General features: G+C 38.2%; 1 protein-coding gene across 2 annotated transcripts; it reads right to left on the bottom strand.

Moving 5' to 3' along the window:
• Nucleotides 1–8,031: 8,031 nt before the first annotated feature.
• LOC127420743 (E3 ubiquitin-protein ligase RING2-A-like) lies at nucleotides 8,032–16,855 on the bottom strand. 2 transcript variants are annotated; one of them, XM_051663262.1, is made up of 7 exons: nucleotides 16,668–16,855; nucleotides 16,163–16,257; nucleotides 15,869–16,029; nucleotides 14,200–14,415; nucleotides 12,956–13,276; nucleotides 10,258–10,459; nucleotides 8,032–8,943 (listed from the first exon to the last, which is right to left on the bottom strand). In XM_051663262.1, the coding sequence occupies exons 2-7, from the start codon at nucleotides 16,241–16,243 to the stop codon at nucleotides 8,815–8,817; spliced, it is 1,110 nt and encodes a 369-aa protein (XP_051519222.1). In that variant the 5' UTR covers nucleotides 16,244–16,257; nucleotides 16,668–16,855; the 3' UTR covers nucleotides 8,032–8,814. The 2 variants fall into 2 exon arrangements, with proteins under 2 accessions (XP_051519222.1, XP_051519223.1); XM_051663263.1 differs by having other exon boundaries at nucleotides 15,978–16,029.
• Nucleotides 16,856–22,892: the final 6,037 nt, after the last annotated feature.

Genomic DNA, 22,892 nt, shown 5'->3' with positions numbered 1-22,892 from the left:
CTGGGCACCTTTCAGTTCCTCGAGTTGTAGCTGTGTCAGTTTTCTTTGCAGCTCTCTTTCTTGATTCATGAGCTTCTATTCATTCTTTCTGTATTGATTTACAGCATGGGACACATGGTCACAGAACTCTTTGTGTGTCTGAGAGTTCAGACCTACCACATCTTCCAGCTTGCTCTTGACTGCTTGTGTTATGGCATCAACCACTGCATTTCTGAAGAGTGTGGTCATCAAAGGGTCTCTTTCTGGATCCCCTTCTGTTTCTTACTTCCATATTTTCAGTTGCCTCTGGACATAGGTTTTCTGCTTCCCCCAGCTGTTCTCCCTTCAGTGCTTTTGGAACAATTCTGGTTGGGTATTCAGCTCTTAGTGCCCTCCATACGTCTGGTCGGGTCAGATCGAAGGCTGTGCCATCCAGGGTGGTTTTGCCCACAACTCTTCCCAGGTTGGATTCAAAGAGGATCTCTTCCATCTTTGCTCCACCCAGTATCTTTGCTAAGAGTGCCTTGATGTCTCCTACAGTCAAGAGCTTACCCATTGTCTCTTCTTCAAATGCCCTAACCCATTTCCCTGCCCCCTCATGGATGTCGGGTGGATGAGAGACCAGCTCCTCCAGGTCCTATAACAATCCAAATCTAACTCCCTCTGTCTTCCTTCAGCTCGTTCCCTTTCTGGAGTTCTTTCTGTGCTTACTCTACCTTCATCTATCTCTACATCGACCTCTCCAATCACTTCCATTGTTCCTCTCATCATCAGGAACTGACCACCTGAGGGTGCATAAGGAGGAGGTTTAGCAAACACTTCTGCTAGTCTTTTTGTCTTCATCTTTCAGTATTTTTCTTGCCTGTTTTATGTTTCTCAAAAAGTGTTCTCCTTTTTTAAACAGGCAACACTTCCTGTTCTCTTTCTCCTTTAATCATTCTCTTTTTACTCTTACCATTCACTTTATGGTTCTTTATCAGTGTTTCCATCTCCTCACAGATGGAAACAACTCAACTATCACAGCACATGTTCCCTCTTTTGGCCATTTTGTATTCAAATTTTTGGTTCTTTTTTTCCCAATTCTTTGAGATTTTATCAATCAATTCTCTACACAGTGGATTTCTAGATTTTAGTATTTCCACTGGAGTATTTGCCAAGATTATACCTTATTGTAATACAACAACACTTATCTTCAATGCAACCTTTGTTTAAAATCCAATTACTTAGTTGACTTTAGTTTAAAGTGATACACTGGACTCAAAGCTTTATTGTTTGTCCAGATAATGTGATTTCCCAAATGAAATTCAATCATTTTAAAGTTCTTTATAATAACAATATTCTTACTTCTCACTGTGATATGAACTCCAAGCACGGTTATACAACTTGAATGTATAAATTCCCTGTATGAAGTCAAATAAACTTCTATGCTACAGTCTGGTTTGGGAGTTATGATCTGGCACACATCCAAAAATAACAACAGCTGTTCTTTCTCAGTTTGGTTAATCTTGTACTTCTTATCACGCTTCCTTTATGGCATGAAAAGAACAGCCCAAGGCTAAATTTTGTCCAGCCAGCTAAGAGTTAACTTTTTGTTTTCCTGCATATTTATTTTTATGGGGTACAGCTGTGTTGTCTTACTGTTTTTATTCTTTTTCCTATTGTCAATTTATACTGTATTACATTTACCCATCCAGATTCTTTATCATTGGTACTAATACTATCATAAAACCAGGATACCTTTTAAGTGCCCTCTCTGCCTCTAATGGTTGGATTTCTTCTACCTCATATATTGATGGAAGGCCTAAATTGATTTTCTTTTCTGTAAACTGAGTCTCTCTATCTGGATCACAAATTCTACAATTTGAAGAATGACCAAACAACCTACAAAGCCAATATCTCAGAAAGTTTTTAGTTTTCTCTGTTTACAAAGAAAATACCTTTCCAAATTTTCACAAGAGACAGGCTTTCATTCCCAACATTCATTCAACATATAAAAGACAAACTTTCTTTATTAGACAACATTTACTCCATTCATTGTGCCCCTTTATGATAGGGCTCATGAAACATTCCATTCACATCTGTCCCTTTATGATAGGGCTCATGAAACATACACTATGTGTTCCTTATTATTTTTAATGAATCATCATACATTCCAGTCCCTCTACTGGGCTCATGAACTCATTCACACTTTTACAAACCATCGCACTTCGTGTTCACACACACTTTCAGACACAAATACAAACACTCTCACAAACAGAAACTTTCACACTTTTTACAAAAACAAGGCCTTTATAAACTCAAAGCTCTATTCTACCGCCTTTCTTAGGTGACCTACCAAGCAGCCCTTCTCGCTGATTCACTTCCTCAACATGAAGAAAAGCTGTATTAGTAGGATTTTCACCTACCCATGCAGCAAAATAGTAGAGTGGTATCCGCAGGGCTTTCTTTTCCTGCCTACCCGTGCAGACCTCTTATCGCTACACAATAGAGCGGTATCCGCAGGACTTTCTACACATTCATTTATCTTAAATTTTCACTGTTATCCATCAAGGCCCTCTTAACAGTAAAACACAAATTTTGCATGCAAGTAAATTCTTTTGGAATCAGAAATTTGACTGTTCTTTAATTTGGAGAAGGTTTTTTTTTTTAAGAATGCTCTTACTACTACAGACAAACATGTGGCGAACTACACAAACTGTTGTACTAAAAGCAAAATTGCTTACCTCGAGTGGCCATTTGTTTGTGCAGCTCACTCCCTGCCGGCCCAATGCGGCAGCCTGCACTCCGCTCCTGTTCCAATCCCACTTCTGGCACCAAGTAATTATGTTGTGGCAGATTCCCCAAAACAGCAATCAAAGTGCAGTCAAGTCAAAGATTTCTCGGAGACGCAAAGTTCTGATTCCAAAAATAGACTTTTATTACAGAGTAACAAAGCTGAGGTGGTCTATGGAGCATCTAAAATGACACTTTAGAACATGCATATTTTATACAGTTTCTGTTATCCTTATCTTTTTGGGCGATGGCCTCTTCATCCAATAAAATCATCTTATGCCCCCCTAGTTTCGTCACCACCATCTCCCTTCTAGCTGGTCATCCTGACCCAACTTGCTTCAATGGTGGCAAAAGCATGACTATTTCATTTTATATGCATAAAACACACTGTAATCACTTCATATGGTTACATATTTTATATTGACTAACAATCATTACTTTCTGCATTAATTTGATTAGTATATTAAATGATTTCCTTTATTACAGTCGTTGGTTACACAAAACATCCCTGTAAGATGGAGAAATGTGTGCGCTGCAACAGGAGGTGTTTAATCCTCAACATACACACATCTCTCCCCATCCCTCCAGTATTATTACACACATACATTCATTTCATCTCATTTCTAGCTCTAATTAACACACATGTCACCTGTTATCTGCATCTTTCAGGCACCAGGTAGTGCCTGACTCTGCTCTAATTAAGACATTAGATCATTCTTTTAGTATCGACACACACATCTCCTTCTGGGTTATTCACAGAAAGAGATACAGAGAGAGGCTGTAATTCTCCATAGAGAAATTAAGTTGTATTTTTCCATTGATTTGCACTTTGATTATTAAACTGAGTAAATGATAATTAAATCAGTAAATTAATGATTAAATATCTAACATATTGAATAACATTCATAATGCAGTTATTCATAGTACATTGATTACACATTGTCATTTTTAGATCACTGTATATTGTATACATATTAATTAAATTATCAAAATAGATTAACTGAATGATTAAATGAAAATATTCCATACTACCCTCATGCTTCACAGTTGGGATGGCGTTCTTCAGTTTGCAAACCTCACCCTTTTTCCTCCAAACATAACTATGGTCGTTATGGCCAAATAGTTAAATTTTTGTTTCATTAGAGCAGAGGATATTTGTAAGATCTTTGTCCCCATGTGCACTTGCAAACTGTAGTCTGGCTTTTTTATGGCGGTTTTGGAGCAATGGCTTCTTCCTTGCTGAGCAGCCTTTCAGGTTATGTCGATATAGGACTAGTTTTACTGTGGATATAGATACTTGTCTACCTGTTTCCTCCAGCAACTTCACAAGGTCCTTTGGTGTTCTGGGATTAATTTGCACCAAACTACATTCATCTGTAGGAGACAGAATGCATCTCCTTCCTGAGCGGTGTGATGGCTGTGTGGTCCCATGCTGTTTATACTTGTGTACTATTGTTTGTACAGATGAACGTTGTACCTTCAGGCATTTGCTCCCAAGTATGAACCAGACTTGTGGAGGTCCACAATTATTTTTCCTGAGGTCTTGGCTGATTTCTTTTGATTTTCCCATGATATCAAGCAAAGAGGCACTGAGTTTGAAGGTAGTCCTTAAAATACATCCACAGGTTCAGTACAACCTCCAGTTCAGTACACCTCCTATCAGAAGCTAATTGGCTAATTGTCTAAAGTCTTGACATCATTTTCTGGAATTTTCCAAGCTGCTTAAAGGCACTATTAACTTAGTGTATGTAAACTTCTGACCCGCTGGAATTGTGATATAGTCAATTAAAAGTGAAACAATCTGTCTGTAAACAATTATTGGAAAAATTACTTGTGTCATGCACAAAGTGGATATCTTAAACGACTTGCCAAAACTATAGTTTGCTACTATTAAATCTGTGGAGTGGTTTTAATGACTTCAATCTAAGTGTATGTAAACTTCTGACTTCAACTGTATGTGTGAGTGTATCATGGAAACAATTCTCTCTGAATTGATGTACACTGAATGTGGTGTTCCCCAAGGCTCAGTTTTGGTCACCTTGCACTAAAACGTCAGTGATCTGTATCTGTACAAAAAATGCATTCCTTATGATCTTTGCTGATGACACCAATATCTCTTTAACTTATAAAGATGGACCCAAGTTAATCTCATCTATAAACACAGAACTCTCCAATATTGATCAGTGGTTTAAAGCCAATAAATTATCCCTCAACATTAGAAAAGTTCTTAAAAATAAAATTGTTAATATTGCCACAGTGATTGTCCAATAATAACCCATTTTGACCCGGGTTAATTGCACCAGATTTCTTGGAGTACTCATTTTGATGACAAACTTTGTTGGAAAAGGTCATTGCTTTGATTTCATAAAAAATGGCTAACAATATTGGTTTAATCATAAGAACTAAGCACCTGTTACTTACTCATACAGTAATTACTCTGTACTACTCTGTGATACAGCCATACCCCTCATACTGATCAGATTCACAGGTAGATGTCTAAATCTGCTGGGCATTATTGCCTGCCACACCTCCGCCAGTGCCTTCAGTCGTCCAGCTATGGGGTCATCAACTGGGAGCCACCATAACAGATGTTTCACCCATTAGTCCCAGAACATCTCCTGTTAGTGGGACAGCGGTCAGGGATGTCTCCTGCCACCACCCGCAGCTGGACACTGGAATCTTTCCACTGCTTCTCGTTCTTTCATTCAAGAATCCCATCAAAACAGTCCTTCTTTACAGGTCATACCATGCAGCCAGGGTTCAATACCCCCCCCCCCCCCCCCCCATGAGCAGGCCTACTCTACTTCCACAGTCTGTTCTCTGTTAGAAAAGACAAGCTATGCAATTACGCTTACTACCCCTCCAACGCCTGTCCTTAAACCAATCCCACAATAGATTAACACCTAGCTTTGCATGGTTTCGCTCCCCCACTCAATCCCTCTCAAGAAACCCCTGGATCATGTCCGAGTGGGTCAGCAGAAATAATTCCTCCCCACCCCTTTCCCTCTCCCACATAATACCTCACCACATGTCACAAATGTTTCCTATTCCTATTTTCTCACTTCTGTTCACCCCACTTTTTGTCTTTCCTTCTTTACTATAGCCAGAAGCTCACTTTTTCTGCTTCCTCTGCCATTTCCTTCAGAGACTTCTTCAAAGCTGATCCAAATGATACCAATGTCTTTCAATAGATGCTGCATTGATCTTCCCATAAATCCTCCACACCTGACCTCCACAGGGTAAATTGCAACCCTCCATCCATTTTCCCTGCACTCGGTGGCCAGATCATCATATTTTATCTAATTCCTCTCATAAGCTGCCTCCAGTCCCTTTTCCATGGAACATTTCTAGCTGACACTGACCATAACACCATGTTTGGCCTGAAGTAGGTAATGGCAGCCTCAGAAGGAAATTTCAGCTGCTGGCCAAGGTCAACCATCATTGACCAATCACTTCCAGGTGCCTGAATTGATCTTACTTTCCTCCGTGCAGTGCCTTGTGCGGCCTGTCCCTTTTTTAACAAACTCAATTAACTTCTTCTGAGGAGCATGATGGCCTTTGTTTGCCTTTACTCTACACACCTCTGGGATCTCTGCCAGCTTTCGCAGGGCCTGATCATGCCACCGCCTGTACCGTCCTTGTGCCAGGGTAGTCTTGCACACAGCCAAAATGTGCTGCAGATTTGCCTTTGGGGGCTTCCAGAGGGGAGAAATCTCCCTTTACTATACCACAAAGACAAATTTCCTGGGCTTGGAAGAGTATAATAGGTGGATCTTGTTAGAAAACTTAGCCTGACCTGGGGTACCTTCCACAGGTCAGCCAATCCTAAAACTGTCAGATGTACCCTGCCATGCTGTCCAGCACCCTTGCTGCTGTTGGCTGACTGCTCTAATCATATACCCATCCTCTTCCTTCCTAGATAATTCTGTCACAACCATCGCTTTCCTCTGTTTTCTAGGGACTTCTGGGGATCACCAAGTTGTTGTTTCATGTGGTCTTCTAGTTCTTGCTTTGCCATCACAGCTTTCCTCTCCTCTTCTAAAAGCTTTCTAGCAAACTTATAAGGATCCTTGATGAGCGTCACACTCTCATGCTCCTTCCCTTCCTTCTCTGCTGTCTAATTCTCTCTGCCCTCCCCAAAATGTTAACCTAGCCCATATGCCATCCCACAATACATTTAAGCTCTCCTCCTCATGCTCCTCTGCTCTCCTCCATACATCGCAGAGCTGCCTCTGCATTTTCACCAGCTTAAGTATTTCCTTCTCTCTCCTACCCATCTCTCTGGGATCACTCTTGCTCAATAACACTTCACCAAATCTACCAATGCATTCTTGATAAACAATTCCACCAAACATGTTAACCTTGGCCTCCACCCTTCCACTGAGTGTATGCTCCAAGGTGGAGCACAGATCTTGATCTTGTCTGCTCCTTGCTTTATTATCTTTAGATCTTGGCCAGTTGATTAGTTTCATTCTCCCTCATTCCTTCTCATTGTTTTGCCTTTTTGGCCTTGAATGTGGGTTATATTACTTGGGCTAGTACATGTAAAAGTAACCTCTCTTCTTTGCATCTTCAGAAGAAACATGTTAGAATTGTCACCTCTCAATTTCATGAAAGTTCTTGTCCACTGTTTCTAAAAATAAAAATTCTTAATGTATGTTAATCACTGCAAGTATGCCAGTTTATGTTTATCTTCAAACAAAATCTCCTTACAGAACATTATTATTCCCATTATTCTAAGTTTTTACTACATTAGTGGTTTAATCATTTATTTACCATGAGAACTATTGTGTTTTAGAAGATTTTTTCCAAGTGAATAAATAAACAATATAAGCACGTTTTTGCATGTGACTATTTCTTCTGCTCTTCTTAACCCGGAAATGCTGAAAGATACAAACAGTCATTTGCTATACATTTATTTTTTATTTAAATCGGTTAAAAGTTTGTTATTGTTCATAAATGATAAACAAAAATAGAAGTTTGATAATTTGCAGTTTAGGCCTATAAATAAAAATTATGGCTTTTAAATTAAATGTTAAATGGCTAAAAGTACATATTTTATCTTCAGAAATAAAATAAAAAAATCACTTTAATAGACGCATCTGTATAAGCAATATTGGCTTTAATAGGACTTGGTATCAGATTGAAACAAAATAAGTGGTATTGCCCAACCCTAGTGTCAAAGTACTTTGCATAGGCCCTTATGTGCTTTTTGTACTTTCCCAGCATTCATGTTCTGTTCAAACAATTTGCTTCAACTTTAATCTTGTGGATTGTGCACAAAAAAAAAAAAAAAAAAAAAAAGGCAGCCCTAAAATAATAAAACTAAATATATTGAAAAACAAAAAACTAGTTTTACAACAGTCATAGAGTGAAACGAACTTTTGAAAATAACTAACTTTAAAATGATAGTAACCCTGGTTGTAAGCTGCATCTACATGAATGTTTATTTTACTATAATGGTCATGCTAACAATTGTGATATGTCATGACAGCGAATGCTAAATTCTGCAGTAAGATGTCTGCCTATAGATGTCCTTGTGTTTTGAAAATGTCAGTGAACAGCTATACTTCAGTAATTCAATGTAATTAATTGGCTGTTAGGAAATGCAGTCCTTCAGGTGAAACTCTTCAGTGTGTATCTTTTATGTTAATAAAGCAATTTATGCGAACATGGCTTTCAAGCAATTAACCTGATCATCATTGCATATAAATAACCACACACCAGATTCATCAACTCCAAAGTGACAGACCACAGAAACCACTGTAAATATGGGCCCACCAATATTAAAGAATGAAAAAGATACAAGAAAACAGTTCAAGGTAAAGGTGAATATATGAACTGGTTGTAAATTAAAATACCATTAAAATGTTAGTGACATAAAATAGAGGCAAGTTTCCCTTTAACTTTCATACTAAAACTGCAAGCATCTAAATCTGCAAGTTCTTTTCAGTTCCGGTGCATTGAAGTCTTATATGTGATGACCCAGTCAGGTCATTATAAACATGATGGGATGGAAGGTGTCTGTGTCTACATCATCCCACTCTGGGACCCCCCAGGTTTTCATGGTTGAGGGCTCTGGTTCTGCTGCTGTTTCTGCTCGTGTGTGGGAGCGTAGTACAGCTCCAGAGGTTTATGAACCTTCCAGAACTTCTCATTGACCAGCTCCAGAGTCAGAGATCCATTTAGTGTCTGAAACACAGAAACCATTAGTACAGGGAGAGAAACAACCAGCTCAACTGCAGAGGCAGAAGATTTATCTAGACTTACAAAACAGCTTTTCACACTAAGCTTAACCACTTGTCTTTTTTAACCTTGTGTTATGGTGACTTTTAATATAGCACATTTTATCGCAAGCCCTTTCCACATTTAATCATGTGCAGGTCAGGATATGAATTATAGATATCTCTGTTATTCAATGTTCACTACATAAAATGCTCATTCGTGATATCAAAAATGGAATCAACTAGTAAAAAAACATTCTTGGTATCAGTAACTGAATTTACACTAGTAGAATTTCACAATGACCTGTCATTATCTCACAGATATCTATAATTAATGTCTTACTATTGAAATTCAAAATACACACATCAGCTATGTACTTATTACTAGTAAAAATTAGTTTTTCATATCAATAATTACATTGTTACTAAAAATACCCATTCCTGATATCAACAATTGAATTACTACTAGTGAAAAAGCTCATTTTTTGTTATCTGAAAATGTATTTCAACATGTTAGATTTGGTATTTCTGATGTCACTAAATGTAAGAATATTTAAGGATATCATAAAAGGCTTTCTTACTAGTTTCAATCACATAAAATATCAGAAATTAACATTGTCACAAGTGAAAACCTAATTACAGATCTGAAAGATTAGCATTTTTACTATTTGATATAAGAATTTAAGTAATTATTGATAGAAAAATGATTGTTTTTACTAGTAGGAAGAACATAGCTGATATCTGTATTTAAATGTTAACTAATAATACATTAATTATAGATATCTATGATTGTGTTTTAAACAGGAGTGAATTTAAGATAATTGTGAAATTCTACTAGTTTTAGATATCAATAGCTGATTTTTCTTTGTACTATTTCCATTGTTAACTTCCATTGCTGATATCAAGAATTAGCCTTTTACCTAGTTAAAACTGAATTGTAGATATCTATAGTAATTTACATGATTAAATGTTGTAAAGGCTTATGCTACCCCTTAACCCTGGGTTGTGAACAGTACTGGCCTCATTAAATATTCATGCATTGAGTGCCATTGGTAAAGTATGAATAGTGATAAACATGGTATAATATCCCAAGAGTATATTAACCCAGGTTCTAAAAATGACAGTGTGCAAACAATTTCAAATGTGAAAAGCCAGATCCTTCTTCCCTGATCAGGCAGGTTTTAATCATTGTAACAGACTGATCAATGTTCTCCTGGTCGGGAATTAAGGCTCTTCACAGGTTTAATCTGAGCTTGAAAAGCTGAATGTGTATCAGACTCACGGTGAAGTGTCCTGCTGCTGTGCTGATGTAGATGGTGAACTGTTTCTCACTGACATCATGAAGAGTGCCGCAGTCAGCTGCTGTCTCTCCTTCCACCCGTCTGTCTGTCGGCCTGTCGCTCTGACGCTCCTCTAAAGCTATGCGCAGAGCCAGGTATTTGGACAAGTGGTCCACTGTTGCGTTAGCTGTTGTTTTCACGAATCTGACAACAGAAAGGTGAAAATATTACACCCAAGATTTCCATTCACATGATTACACATGATTTTATGAGTGGCAGTTCATAAAAGGGGTATCACAGTAACAGTATTCAACCCAAATTGTTTAATATAGTCAACCCAAAAATGGTTTATACATTCTATACACAACCATGTGGTAAAAAAGCAAAAAGCCATGAGAGGCAATGCATTGCGATTATTTTACCACGGGTGAGAATCATTGTGCGCATGAATTCGAGTAGCTTATTGCTTTTATAAATCGCCAGCAACTGCACTATGACAAAATAAACCAATGTTCAATAAACAGTTCAATTTACTATATGAATCACTGTCACAATAAACCATTTTTCCAACAAGCAGTATAGGTCATAAGTCTAAATAGGGGTGGCACATCAGACGCGGCAGGTGGAAGACATAAACTGTCCTAAATGTGAGACCATTGTTCTCTATGAATGTCCTCAGAACACTGCTGCAGTCCGGCATTCAGCTACAACTTTAGGGGTTCATATATTTCCATTAAATTTGACTTAAATCGTTATCATGGGACATAAACTATTGACTTTAGCCTAGGCCAGAAGATATATTGTCTATAGACATTTTTTTGCATTTTAACAGTTTGAATAAAGTGTAGGCTACATATACAGAAATTATGTAATCAATGTTACCCTTTCTAACCTTTCCAGTTTGTGCAGTTGCACTGTTTTGTTCATACACAAACCTGCAAACATCTTTGTATGTAACCGTTGTCTGTCCAGTTATGAAATTCAACTCTATGCACCGCAGCAAAGGGGTCAATTTGCGATACCTATGCTTTGTCCTACCTGTGATACCTGTCCTGCCCGGCATGACACATCTCATCTGGTGAGCGACCCGCTTAACTGTCAGCTGTTTGCAGTTGCCAAGCAACATAGCAACTTGGCACATTAACACAGAATGTGCTGTCACAGGTGTGGGTTTCTAGGTTTATTCATCAAGCATTGGGAGCAAAATATTTAATAAATTGCTATTTAATTTAATGCCGTCACTCTATTTGTTGTAACCCTTATGAAATTTAACCATTGTTTTACTACAGTTATCATTTTTTGGTGGAAACCATAGTTAATGTGGTCACTGTGGTTTTACTACAAAATACCATGGTTAAACTATGGTTACTGTATTAAAACCATGATTAATTTTCGTAAAGGTATATCACCCTAATTTAATATAATTAAAACACTAGAAAAGTAGTTTCCTCCACTGAAAACTGAGAATTTGAAAACACTCTCCATAATAGCATAGTTTGGAAAACGATGACGTTAGGAAACTGAAAAAAAAAAAAAGTTTCATCTGAAAACTGATTAGTGTGGATATGGCCTAAGTTGGCTTTGAACATCGGAACTATCAGTTTTATAAATGGTACAGCAGAATCTCTACTGTAATCTCTAGAATTGTGTTTGATTTTATGACTTAAATTAGGGTCAGCAGGAGGTTTAAAAAAAAACCCCATAAAAGAATATTCTGGGTTCAATAATTAACAAATTAATTTTGACTCGTCCCTCCATTTCTTAAAAAAAAAAAAAAAAAAAAAAAAAAACTATGGGTTACAGTAAAGCACTTACAATGGAAGAGAATTTTTAACATTAAAATACTGTTTCAAAAGTATAGACACAAGACATCAATATGCGTGTAAACATGATTTTAGTGTTATAAAATCACTTACCTTTTCTGTGTACAGTTATAGCCAATTTTACAACTTTGTTGTCATGACAATGTAATGTCAACAAACCCTAAAACGACTGTAAAAATGACAATTTAAACAACTTTACAGCTCAAATAATATATGAGTTTTAACAGAAGAATTAATGTAAGTGCTTTTATAAAATTATAAGCTTCACATTTCTGCCTTTAAACCCTCCAAAAATTGACCCCCATTCAATTTCATTGCAAGTGTCTCACTGTAACCTGCATTTTTGCTTTTTTAAAGAAAAGGATGGACAAGTCAAAATGAATTTTAGTGGTAATCAACAATATGCCACAAATGCTGTCAATCGAGCTTAACTTGTATTCAGTGTTCGTACAAATTTTTAAGAGTGAAATTTAAGCACTTTTCCAGCACTTTCAAGGTCCCTAAATCCATTTTTCAAGCACTAACGTTGAATTAGCTGATGCAATATTACTTAAACTGAAGAAAGCCACCCTTGGTGAGTTTAAACAGCGCCCCTTTAGTAAAACTGAGTATCAATCTACAAGACTGGAATCCTCAATATGAATACAACTTATGATTATATGTATATTAAGTCACTTAGTTCATATTTTGCATACTTATTTAATTTTGGTTGTTTTTTTTGTACATTTGTTGCCACCTGTAGGATAGATGAGTTTTTTTGTGGGGGGTTAGGACAAAATGCCAACTCAATTTCCATAGTATTGAACCCGGAATATTCCTATAAGTGTACATTCACATTACTTAATGTTCAGTGAGCTCCTCTGAAATAAACTGATACCTGGTCTGGTTGTAGTGTTGTGTGTTGACCAGCAGGGGGTGCGGCTGGAATATTAGCTCTATTTCAGAACTCGGCACATGACCTGGCAGACTTCGCGGAGGCGTACGGCTCTCTCCATCCGCCTCAGGTCCAGAATCATCAGACGCTCGTGGCCTCTTACTGCGACTGGGACCAGCCTCAGGGGTGTAGCTCGCAGGGGCGGAGGTATGGTGTGAGGGGGCGGAGTCATGTGACACATGGGATCGTGTGTCACCGTTGTCCTCGCCGCCACTGAAGGTCATGTTATCGCTCTCTTGATGCAGCTTACGCACACGCTGAGCTCTGAACAGACACAACAGAGATATTGTTTTTACACAGGAGCCCTATGCAAGAAACAATGAACCAGCTCCCCTCAAAACTGCATCTTTAGGAGAAAACGGGCTGTTTCTCAGTGTCCGTTCTTTTGCATTCTTGTGTCTTTGTGGACTTGTTTGACATCATCACCCACCTCCAAATAAAGAAAACATTTAAGTGATTGTTGAATCGACATATCGCAGCACATCTCAAAACTTGTATAGATAGGGGACCTGGGTAGCTCAGCGAGTATTGACACTGACTACCACCCCTGGAGTCGCGAGTTCGAATCCAGGGTGTGCTGAGTGACTCCAGCCAGGTCTCCTAAGCAACCAAATTGGCCCGGTTGCTAGGAAGGGTAGAGTCACATGAGGTAACCTCCTCGTGGTCACGATTAGTGGTTCTCGCTCTCAATGGGGCGTGTGGTAAGTTGTGTGTGGATCGTGGAAAGTAGCATGAGCCTCCTGTGCTGTGAGTCTCCGTGGTGTCATGCACAGCAAGCCACGTGATAAGATGTGCGGATTGACTGTCTCAGAAGCAGAGGCAACTGAGACTTGTCCTCCGCCACCCGGATTGAGGTGAATAACCGCGCCACCACGAGGACCTACTAAGTAGTGAGAACTGGGCATTCCAAATTGGGAGAATGTATTTGGGAGGATAAAATAAAATAAAAAAACCTTGTACAGATGAGTTTTACATCCTCATGTCTCCCGAGTTTGCTCTTTCAAGGTAGTTAGGCAAGACTGATTTGAATGAGAACACATTCTTAGCATTGACAAACACCCAGTTAGAATATTCGGAATACCTCTGCCAATTCACAAAGGAACTTACATTGAGAGTCAAAATCAAATGGCCATGCTAATGTGTTTATAGACAACATACATGAACATGAAGTCAATGTGTGTAGTGACCTGTGTTTGGCCTGCATGCGCAGTCCCTGCTCAATGCTGCTGCTCAGTGCCTCTTTATTGTGCAATCGACTGAGCTGCTCCAGAACTCTGTCCTGATGGGCTTCATACTCGTCACGACTCGGGTAGATCTTAGAAATCAGAGCGTCGAAATTCGGGTCAGCACGCAGAGAACGCTTGGACACAAGCTTCTTCCTGCAGGTCGGACATTCTTTATTCCTGCAATGGAAAATGTTTACGTCTTAATATGTTTTCGCACGCCTGGACAAATTACAAGGTAGACTAGACATGTGCACAGCACTAAATACAGGTGTAAATGTTGTACAAAATATTTTGGGCTTATAGACACTTAGTCATTTCATGTGTCTTGATTGATTGGATTGCTATCTCATTGGGTATGCACATTTCATTTACACTTGGCCACATAAATGTGTCTCTGCTAAATGGATATAGAGCAGACCTACTATTATTGCACTATATGCAAATACAGTAAAACACTTAATAAAACAGTTAGTTCAGGTTCCTCAAATCTGATTGAATGAGCAGGGTTCCAAGAGTGCTGATATTCAGTCCAACATCACTGGGACACTTTCCTATTTGGATCAATCCACTTGTCCATGCTCGTGGCTTTCCAAAGTTTATTTATTGTTCATTTTGATATCATTCACGGATTTCTTCAGTGACCATTTCTAGAGATTGCATATTTACGCTGGCAGGTGCCGACAAATGAGGGTTTATTATGTTATAACTCAACTGATTTGTTGAAAGGTTAATTGACAAATGACAAAAAAGTTTGTCCGAGGTGATAAAAATGAGAAATCTTTTAAAAATATAGTTTAAATCACGTGTCAGATTTAATCTTTGCCCAATGACCATGAAAAACATTATTGATTTAATGACTTTAAAAGTGTTATGTGGTGTAACCATCAAGTTGAAGATATTAAATTATTTTCTTGAATCTTGAATACATGTAAACTCAATGAAATCATTAATTTCCCAAAAAAATAAAAATAAAATTGACATTTATATGACAAAACAAACTTCACACACAGTGATGAGGGTCTAAAAGGGTCCTCTATGTTTTATGATTTTTGTCACATAACAACAAAATATCTACCTGCATGTTGGTTACACCAAATGACTTTGTTGGACAAACGTTTTTCAAATATTAATAATATTTTTAATGGGTCTTCATACAGTTACACCATATGACTTTGATTTGGTGAACAGAAGTTTTCAAATATGAATCGTATTTTGCTGCTTTTTTTAAATAAATAAAAATAAAAGACTATTCTGCACTCCTCATACCAACATTTCCTTTTATAACAATTTCAGCTTTTCATGAGTCTCCAAACGGTTACACCACATGACATTTTGGACTTTAAGCCCCCCCAAAAAATATCAAAATGACTTGGAACAATGTTGTTGGAACGATATTCGCTGGTGGAGAAGAAACGCACCAACAGGCCAATTTTTATTTATGTACTTCTTTGTTGAACTATTGTATAACAGCAATATCAGACTAGCAGGCCTGCCGTTGTGCGTATATCAGCAAAGCTGCAGTTTATCTTAGCTTTGAAGCTTTTAATCAATTATTTTATTAATCAGTTTGGAAAAGAATTGTGAGGATTGTCAGTGAAATGCTAAGTTTTTGTGCTTGCAGTTGTCTGACCCTGATCTGAGCGCAGTAACAATGCATTCAGAGCAGAAGCGGTGCAGACACTCTTTGGTTGTCATGGTGTTTTTCAGCATGTCCAGACAGATAGGACACATGAGCTCACTGTGAAGACTTCTGGGAGATACAGCGATCTCTGTGCTGTCCATCATCGCCTCCTGAACACATTACACACAGGTTTATAAATGTATATGACCAAAGCCTACTTACATAAACGATTCAAACATTAGAAGTAACACATGCTAAATAATCGAATACTGGTGTGTGGGTGTGTATAATGTCTCATGGTACCTGTGGCGTCCGGTGTAGTTCGTACAGACTCAGCTCCCATGTTTTACTCAGTGTCTGAACACTAACTGGAGTCGCCATCATGACTGCAGTTAAACCTGAAAATAATAACAAAACAAACTCAAAATACAAGCATCACGCACAACGAAATGTGGTGTTCAGCAAATCTGAACATAGTCTTTTAAATGGAAAATATGTAGAATCATATTAAATTACGACAATGCATGCCCAAAGTTCATGGATCGCAGTTAGCTTGTTGACAACTATTATCCGTTCACTCCTGCAACACACACAGACACACACACACACACACACACACACACACACACACACACACACACACACACACACACAAAACAAAATATTGCGGTGCTTACAGTTTCAACTTTGTTTTAATATTCCAAACCCAACGGTCAATAAACGACAATCTACTTGATCTTCTAATGTAATATGTATGTCAGTGCGTTACGAATGTACAGTCAGTGATGATAAATTGATTAAAACTCACCTTCAATATGTCTGTATGAGCTCACACACTCATATCCGCCGCAGATCTCTTCTACACACCAAGAACACGATACAATAAATGCGTCTAAATGAAGTTCTCATCTATGATGAAAGCTGTTGTTTGTGTAGACACCACAGGCATCCTGTTATCGGATGTTGTTGCTCTTGGAATCATACGTCACTTCCTGTCCGATTACGCGCCATCTGGCGGCTCACGGCAGTACCGCGCGCATTTACTCATACACTGAATGTTTCTCACTAGCAGCCTCTGCTAAAAAGATAAAAGCAATAAATAAATTGAATTTTGATTTTATATGGAAAATGAAAAGTCATTATATACGTAAGAGTGATATGATTAAAGATTATGAAGACGGAGGTCTTAAGATGATTGACTTTGACATTATGAATGGGGTTATCAAACTTAAATGGTAACAATCGTTTTTTAATAATGAGTCCTCATTCAGGTTTGAGATTCCTACAGCTGTATTTAAAAAATGTGGTGGCATAAGTTTTCTGTTACAGTGTGACTTTGAAATTTCTAAACTCCCTGTAAAACTTTCTGCTTTTCACCAACAAGTACTATCATATTGGAAATTGATTTTCAAACATAATTTTAGCCCACATAACATGTCAGTCTGGAATAACAGGTGTATAACAGTGAGCAGAAAATCTTTGTTTATTGATGAGTGGTGGCAGAAAGGCATATGGTCAGTGACACATGTTATGGATAACTTTGGGAATATAATAAGTCTCAATAATTTTTGTGTTAAATACAATATAAGTTGCTCCCCTAAAGTGTATGATAAAATTATTAAAAGTATCCCATTGCCGATGATTAAATTAGTTAAGGAACAATTAAAATATTCAGTGGTAATACCTAAATTGCATGATCTCATGATAGAAAATGTAAACTTTGCAGATAAAAAATGCTCTAACATATTTTTGAGAGATTGTTTACTACAACAAAGTTTTCCAGGTCCTGTTAGGAGATCTTACATTTTTTGTCATTTGGAGAAGAAAGAAGTGAGTGAAATTAGAACCAATTTCTTTTCATTTCCCATTGCTCCTAAATGTAAAGAGGTGCACTTTATAATTATGAATCATATTTATCCAACTAAAGAATTTTTAAGAATAAGATTTAATGTTGGGGATTCAAATCTGTGTCAAATATGCAAGTCAGAGATAGAAACAGCTGAACAGTTGTTTTTTCAATGTAATTTGGTGTATTCATTCTGGAACGATGCATTTAGCTGGATGCAACAAAAATACCTGCGAGACTGATAATTTCATGGGAAATTGTTACATTTGGTTTATTAAGGATAAAAATGTATCTTATGTTATTAATAATTTATTGCTTTTGTTGAAATTCTACATACACAAATGTAAATTTGTCAAAATTCCTCCCCAATTACTTGTTTTTAAAGAGGAATTTTCAATGTATTTAGAGACATTGAGTGGGATGAAAAGTCCAAAAGCAAAATATTTGTATTCTTTGTTGAAGGATTTTGGTTTTGTAATGTAAAAATTCTCCTACTCCCCTAATTTATTTTTATTTTTGTTTTGTTTACTTATTTACTTATTTTCTGTAATTTATTGTTTGGTATGTTGTGGAGAATGTGATGTGTAAATTGAACTGTAATCTCAGTCTTTGTTTGTAAATCTTTCAGTTATGAATGCCTTTCTGTTGATGTTCATGCAAGAATAAAAAAATAAATAATAATAATAAAAATTTTTTTAAAAAAACTCATACACTGAAGTATTCACCTCTTAACTGGCTTAAATACATATTACTTATAAACACAAATTAATAAATGTGTTTCAAGTCAGTAATATTACAAGGTAAACATTGTAAAAACATAGCTAAAGTATGCCATAGATACTAAACTGAGAAGACTGCATAACTTGTCAATTGTTTTGTATAGTTTACTCATCTTTATAATGCTTACAGTGTAATGTCTTGTATTTATTGTAATGTGTGCTGTGCATATTGTGTAAAATTGTTACTGTATACAGTATTATTGTCTGTCCGCAATAAAAAAATAGATTTAATTTTAAATTACATTTTTTATTTTTGTCTTATTTAAGGTAATATATATATATATATATATATATATATATATATATATATATATATATATATATATATATATATATAAACATCCTTAAAACTAGAAAAAATACTTCAGACGCAGAATAGTTTAAAGTTTTCAGGTACATTAAAAGATATTAAGTCTTGTTTTCAGAGAAATCTAACAAAATTTAGAGTAATTTTAATGTTAGAGTTTATGCTTAAAACATGTATAAACAACAACAACAACAACAACAATAACATTTACCAAATGGTTAGAAAAAAACTTGTTTTCCCTTTATTTTTGGCTATACTTCACAAATACCTGGCCAGAAAAAAATATGCATTTTTTTTTCACATGAGATGCCCATTTGTCTGCCAACAAAATAAATGTCAAAAACAGTTAATTCTAACTGTGAAGACAAGGAGCGCTTTTACAGCTGTTATGCCACATAACAGCTTGTAACACTACCCTGGGATTTGTAACATGCAATTTACTGTAAGTCATTAGGCCAACAGTTTAGATAACAGAGATAATTAGTGAATCCTGGCATAGGCGATATAGGCACCCGCCTAGGGCAGGAAAGCTCTCTGGGGCAGCATGACAGGGTACCTGCTCGGCCACCCCCACACAGAGCTCACAAGATCGTGATGGGAGAAAGGTGCCCCAAATGGACACTTTTGACAGATGTGTTTTGACACGTTTCCGCCTTATTTAACAATGTTGATGTAGCAAACTTTTTTATATTTCCAATTTTTTTCATATTTAGTGTACATTTATAACATTTTACTTTCGAGTTACCACAGCTGCGATGAGGCGTCTAACACATTTGCTGTGGTCTCATTCACCGCCATTCAAGTTTACCTAGCTATGATTCTACTTCCGTTCTGCAAACCCGTATTTGTGAAAAGGGTCCATTGTGCTGCCCTGCCTCCGTGCTGGGTGAAAGGTGCCATGCGTTGTTCCTGGCAGGCTACTCAGCCTTACAGGCTCCATATGGTTAGGATTAGGGTGGGTGCGGGGTTAGGACATCTGCTTCCTCCCAGGAACAAACTGAGGCACCTTTGTACAACGGCCCTCACATCTGGCTCGATCGCAATTGAAGAAATGTGCCCCAAATCGTGCCACCCCACCCCCGCAAGTCATTGATGATTTTGCATCAATGAAAACTAGGAGGGGAGGTTTATATTTTAAATTAGGGATTAGGTGTAATAGCACAAGCAGCAATCTTCGAGAAGTGTGTAGCTGCAGGCATTGCTTCAAAAAGGGGTGGTCGCTCCAAACCGCCATATAAGATATAGGGAGCCCCTTACCTAACCCTTTCCCTAACCTTAAACGTGAGTGGAAGTGATGTCCCCTTTTGGAGTTGGTGCAACCCCCTTTTGGAGTAATCACGCCCCCTATAGCCTGCAGCTATACCTACTTGAAGTATTCTACCATTTTCCTTATTTATTGACTGTATAATTTAATTGTGCAATTTAAGTTATGTTTATATAATGTAGACGTTAATCTCTGGAGGGGAGATGCTGCCCTTCTGGCCGTTCTGTCAGCTGGTGGTCCACCCCACCTCCTAAACCTAGGGAAGAGACAAGGGGAGGCATGGGGAAAGGGAAAGGGTGAGCGGAGACACACACAGAGAGAGAGGAGAGAGAAGAAATTGCTCGCCGGCTCCCGGACATGCTGTCGCCCAGTCCTCAACCGCTCCTCCACCCTCTGGTGGACGCCAGCTCGCTCTTCCCCTGGCAGACAGCAGCGAGTCCTCCGGCCCCTCACAGATGGAACTGCTCCTTCCATTCTCAGAAGATGGCCGCAGTTCCTCCGGCTCTTGGCAGCCGGCAGCAAACCCTCCGTCCCCAGGCAGATGGCCATAGCTGCTCCCCTGGCGGATAGCAGCGGCGAAGACTCCACGACAGTGCATCCCTCCTCCCTCCTGGGTTTTGGCACCGCTGTAACAGGTAAAGGATGGGTAAGGAGGAGACGGGAACCGGCTAAAGTTTAATGATTTAAATGAACTTAAAACCAACATAAACAAACATGCAGCGTGGCCTCGTGCATCTCTCTCGAACTGGTGACTCTGGCTGCCCCTTATCTCGCTCTCCCACTGATCAGCTGATTCAGCGCCAGATGCGCTCCATCATGGCCCAGCCACACCCTCCTCCTCGTCTCAACAAGTTTTAGCAAAAAGCAAATATTTTTGTCAAATATATGTGTGGCACAATTATTGGCACCCATTTATTCAATACTCCCTTTGAGTGGCACCCTTTATACTTGGCTCCCTTTGCCAAGATATCAGCTCTGAGTCTTCTCCAATAATACCTAATGAGGTTGGAGAACACATGTCAAGGGATCTGAGACCATTCCTCCATACAGAATCTCTCCAGATCCTTCAAATTCAGAGGTTTATGTTGGTGGACTCTCATCTTCAGTTCACCCCACAGGTTTTCTATGAGGTTTAGGTCAGGTGACTGGGATGGCCATGGCAGAACCTTGTTTTTATGGTCAGTGAACCATTTTTGTGTTTGTTTTTTGATCATTGTCTTGCTGGAAGATCCAACCCAGCCCATTTTAAGCTTTCTGGTAGAGGCAGCCAGGTTTTGATTTTTTATCTGTTGGTATTTGATAGAGTCTATGATGCCATGCATCCGAACAAGATGTCCAAGTTCTCTGGCATAAAAACAGTCCCACAACATTAAAGATCCACCACCATATTTAACCGTGGGCATGAGGTACTTTTCCATACGGCTACCTCTCTGGGTGCGCCAAACCCACCTCTGGTGTTTGCTGAAAAAAAGCTCTATTTTTGTTTCATCTGACAATAGAACCCTGCCCCATTTGAAGTTCCAGTAGTGTCTGGCAAACTGAAGAAGTCTCCTCCGAGTCAAGCTCGGGTATGGGAAAGGAGGAGACAGGGAGCAGTGACACACTGCAGGTAGGCTTTTATTTTTCTGCCTTCCACACTCTCTGTGTGCGTTCTTCACAGTGTGTTTCTTATTTCAAATAGTTCAGTGTAACAAAACTCTCAGTCAGCATAAACTTCTTGAAATCCTCAGCTTCACAATACCCAGGCATAAACTACTTGAAATCTCAGCTTCAGAATAATAGAAACATTAGAACACTCAAAATAAGACACGGCAGTCACTGCACACTCATGTCCCCCTCTCTCTCTCTCACTCACTCACTCACTCACTCTCACTCTCTCTCTCTCTCTCTCTCTCTCTCTCTCTCTCTCTCTCTCTCTCTCTCAGCTCTCTGGCATGTTTTGGCTGCTTTTGAGGCCTCTCCCACAACACTCCCTCTCTCCCGCAAACAGACACACGACCACACCCGTATCACCACATATAGTTCATTTACTTTCCCTTTTGTGCCTCTAAAAGATTCAGGCTGTCCTGAAAACATTTGGGGCTACAGTCACCTCAGCCCAGGTCTAGTGACACCCATAAATATATAGATAATCTGAATTAGGAAAGAAGCCAAATCATGTTGTAAAAACACCTATACTGTCATGAATTCCACTGCATCTTAGAGGAGTCCACAATGGATTCTGTGATCGTATTCTGTGGCTTATATACAGTGATGAATTTAAACCATCAAGTTTGTACACAGCTAGGGTAAAGTGCATCTTTTTTGTGCATTTGGAAGTGTGTTTAGGCTTGTTTGAGTCCAGACCTTCTCTATAGTCCTTAAAAAAAAAAAAAAAATGGTCATATCAGATGTAGACTCTATGAGCGCATGCGGTTGTGCTGCTGTTAATCAAGAACACTGTGCTGTTTACATGCTACTCTACCCTCTTTTAGCAAATAATGAAACAAACATTTTTTTTTTAATCAGTGTAAGGTGTAGATGTAGGGTCTGTATCAGAGTAAAAAGTATTTATTTGGCAAAAAAATAAATAAAAATAATTATAATGTAGCAACGTAAAATCATAAATTGCAACAAATTAAAATAATCAAAGTTCTAATTATTGAAATTTAAAGGGATAGTTCACCCAAAAATGAAAATTTGCTGACAATTTACTCAACCTCAGGCCATCCAAGATGTATCTGAGTTTCTTTCTTCATCAAAACAGAATTTAAGATTTTTGGATTTCATTTCAGGCCTCCTCCTTTAAACAATGTGAATGTGCTGAGGTGACTGTAGCCCCAAATGACGCGCTTTCT

The sequence above is a fragment of the Myxocyprinus asiaticus genome, chromosome 30 (assembly GCF_019703515.2).
Source record: "Myxocyprinus asiaticus isolate MX2 ecotype Aquarium Trade chromosome 30, UBuf_Myxa_2, whole genome shotgun sequence".
NCBI lineage: Eukaryota > Metazoa > Chordata > Actinopteri > Cypriniformes > Catostomidae > Myxocyprinus > Myxocyprinus asiaticus.
Note: the sequence above shows the minus strand (reverse complement) of the source record. Positions and strands in the feature narration are given on the sequence as shown.

What these genes read in the sequence shown, in the direction of transcription:
- LOC127420743 (XM_051663262.1), bottom strand. Translation starts at nt 16,243, where the DNA reads ATGATGGCGACTCCAGTTAGTGTTCAGACACTGAGTAAAACATGGGAG. An exon ending in CAACACTACAACCAGACCAG is followed by an intron (nt 10,460 to 12,955) that starts GTATCAGTTTAT and finishes TTCTGTTGTCAG; the next exon opens with ATTCGTGAAAACAACAGCTA. An exon ending in CAGCAGCAGGACACTTCACC is followed by an intron (nt 8,944 to 10,257) that starts GTGAGTCTGATA and finishes TCTGTGTTTCAG; the next exon opens with ACACTAAATGGATCTCTGAC.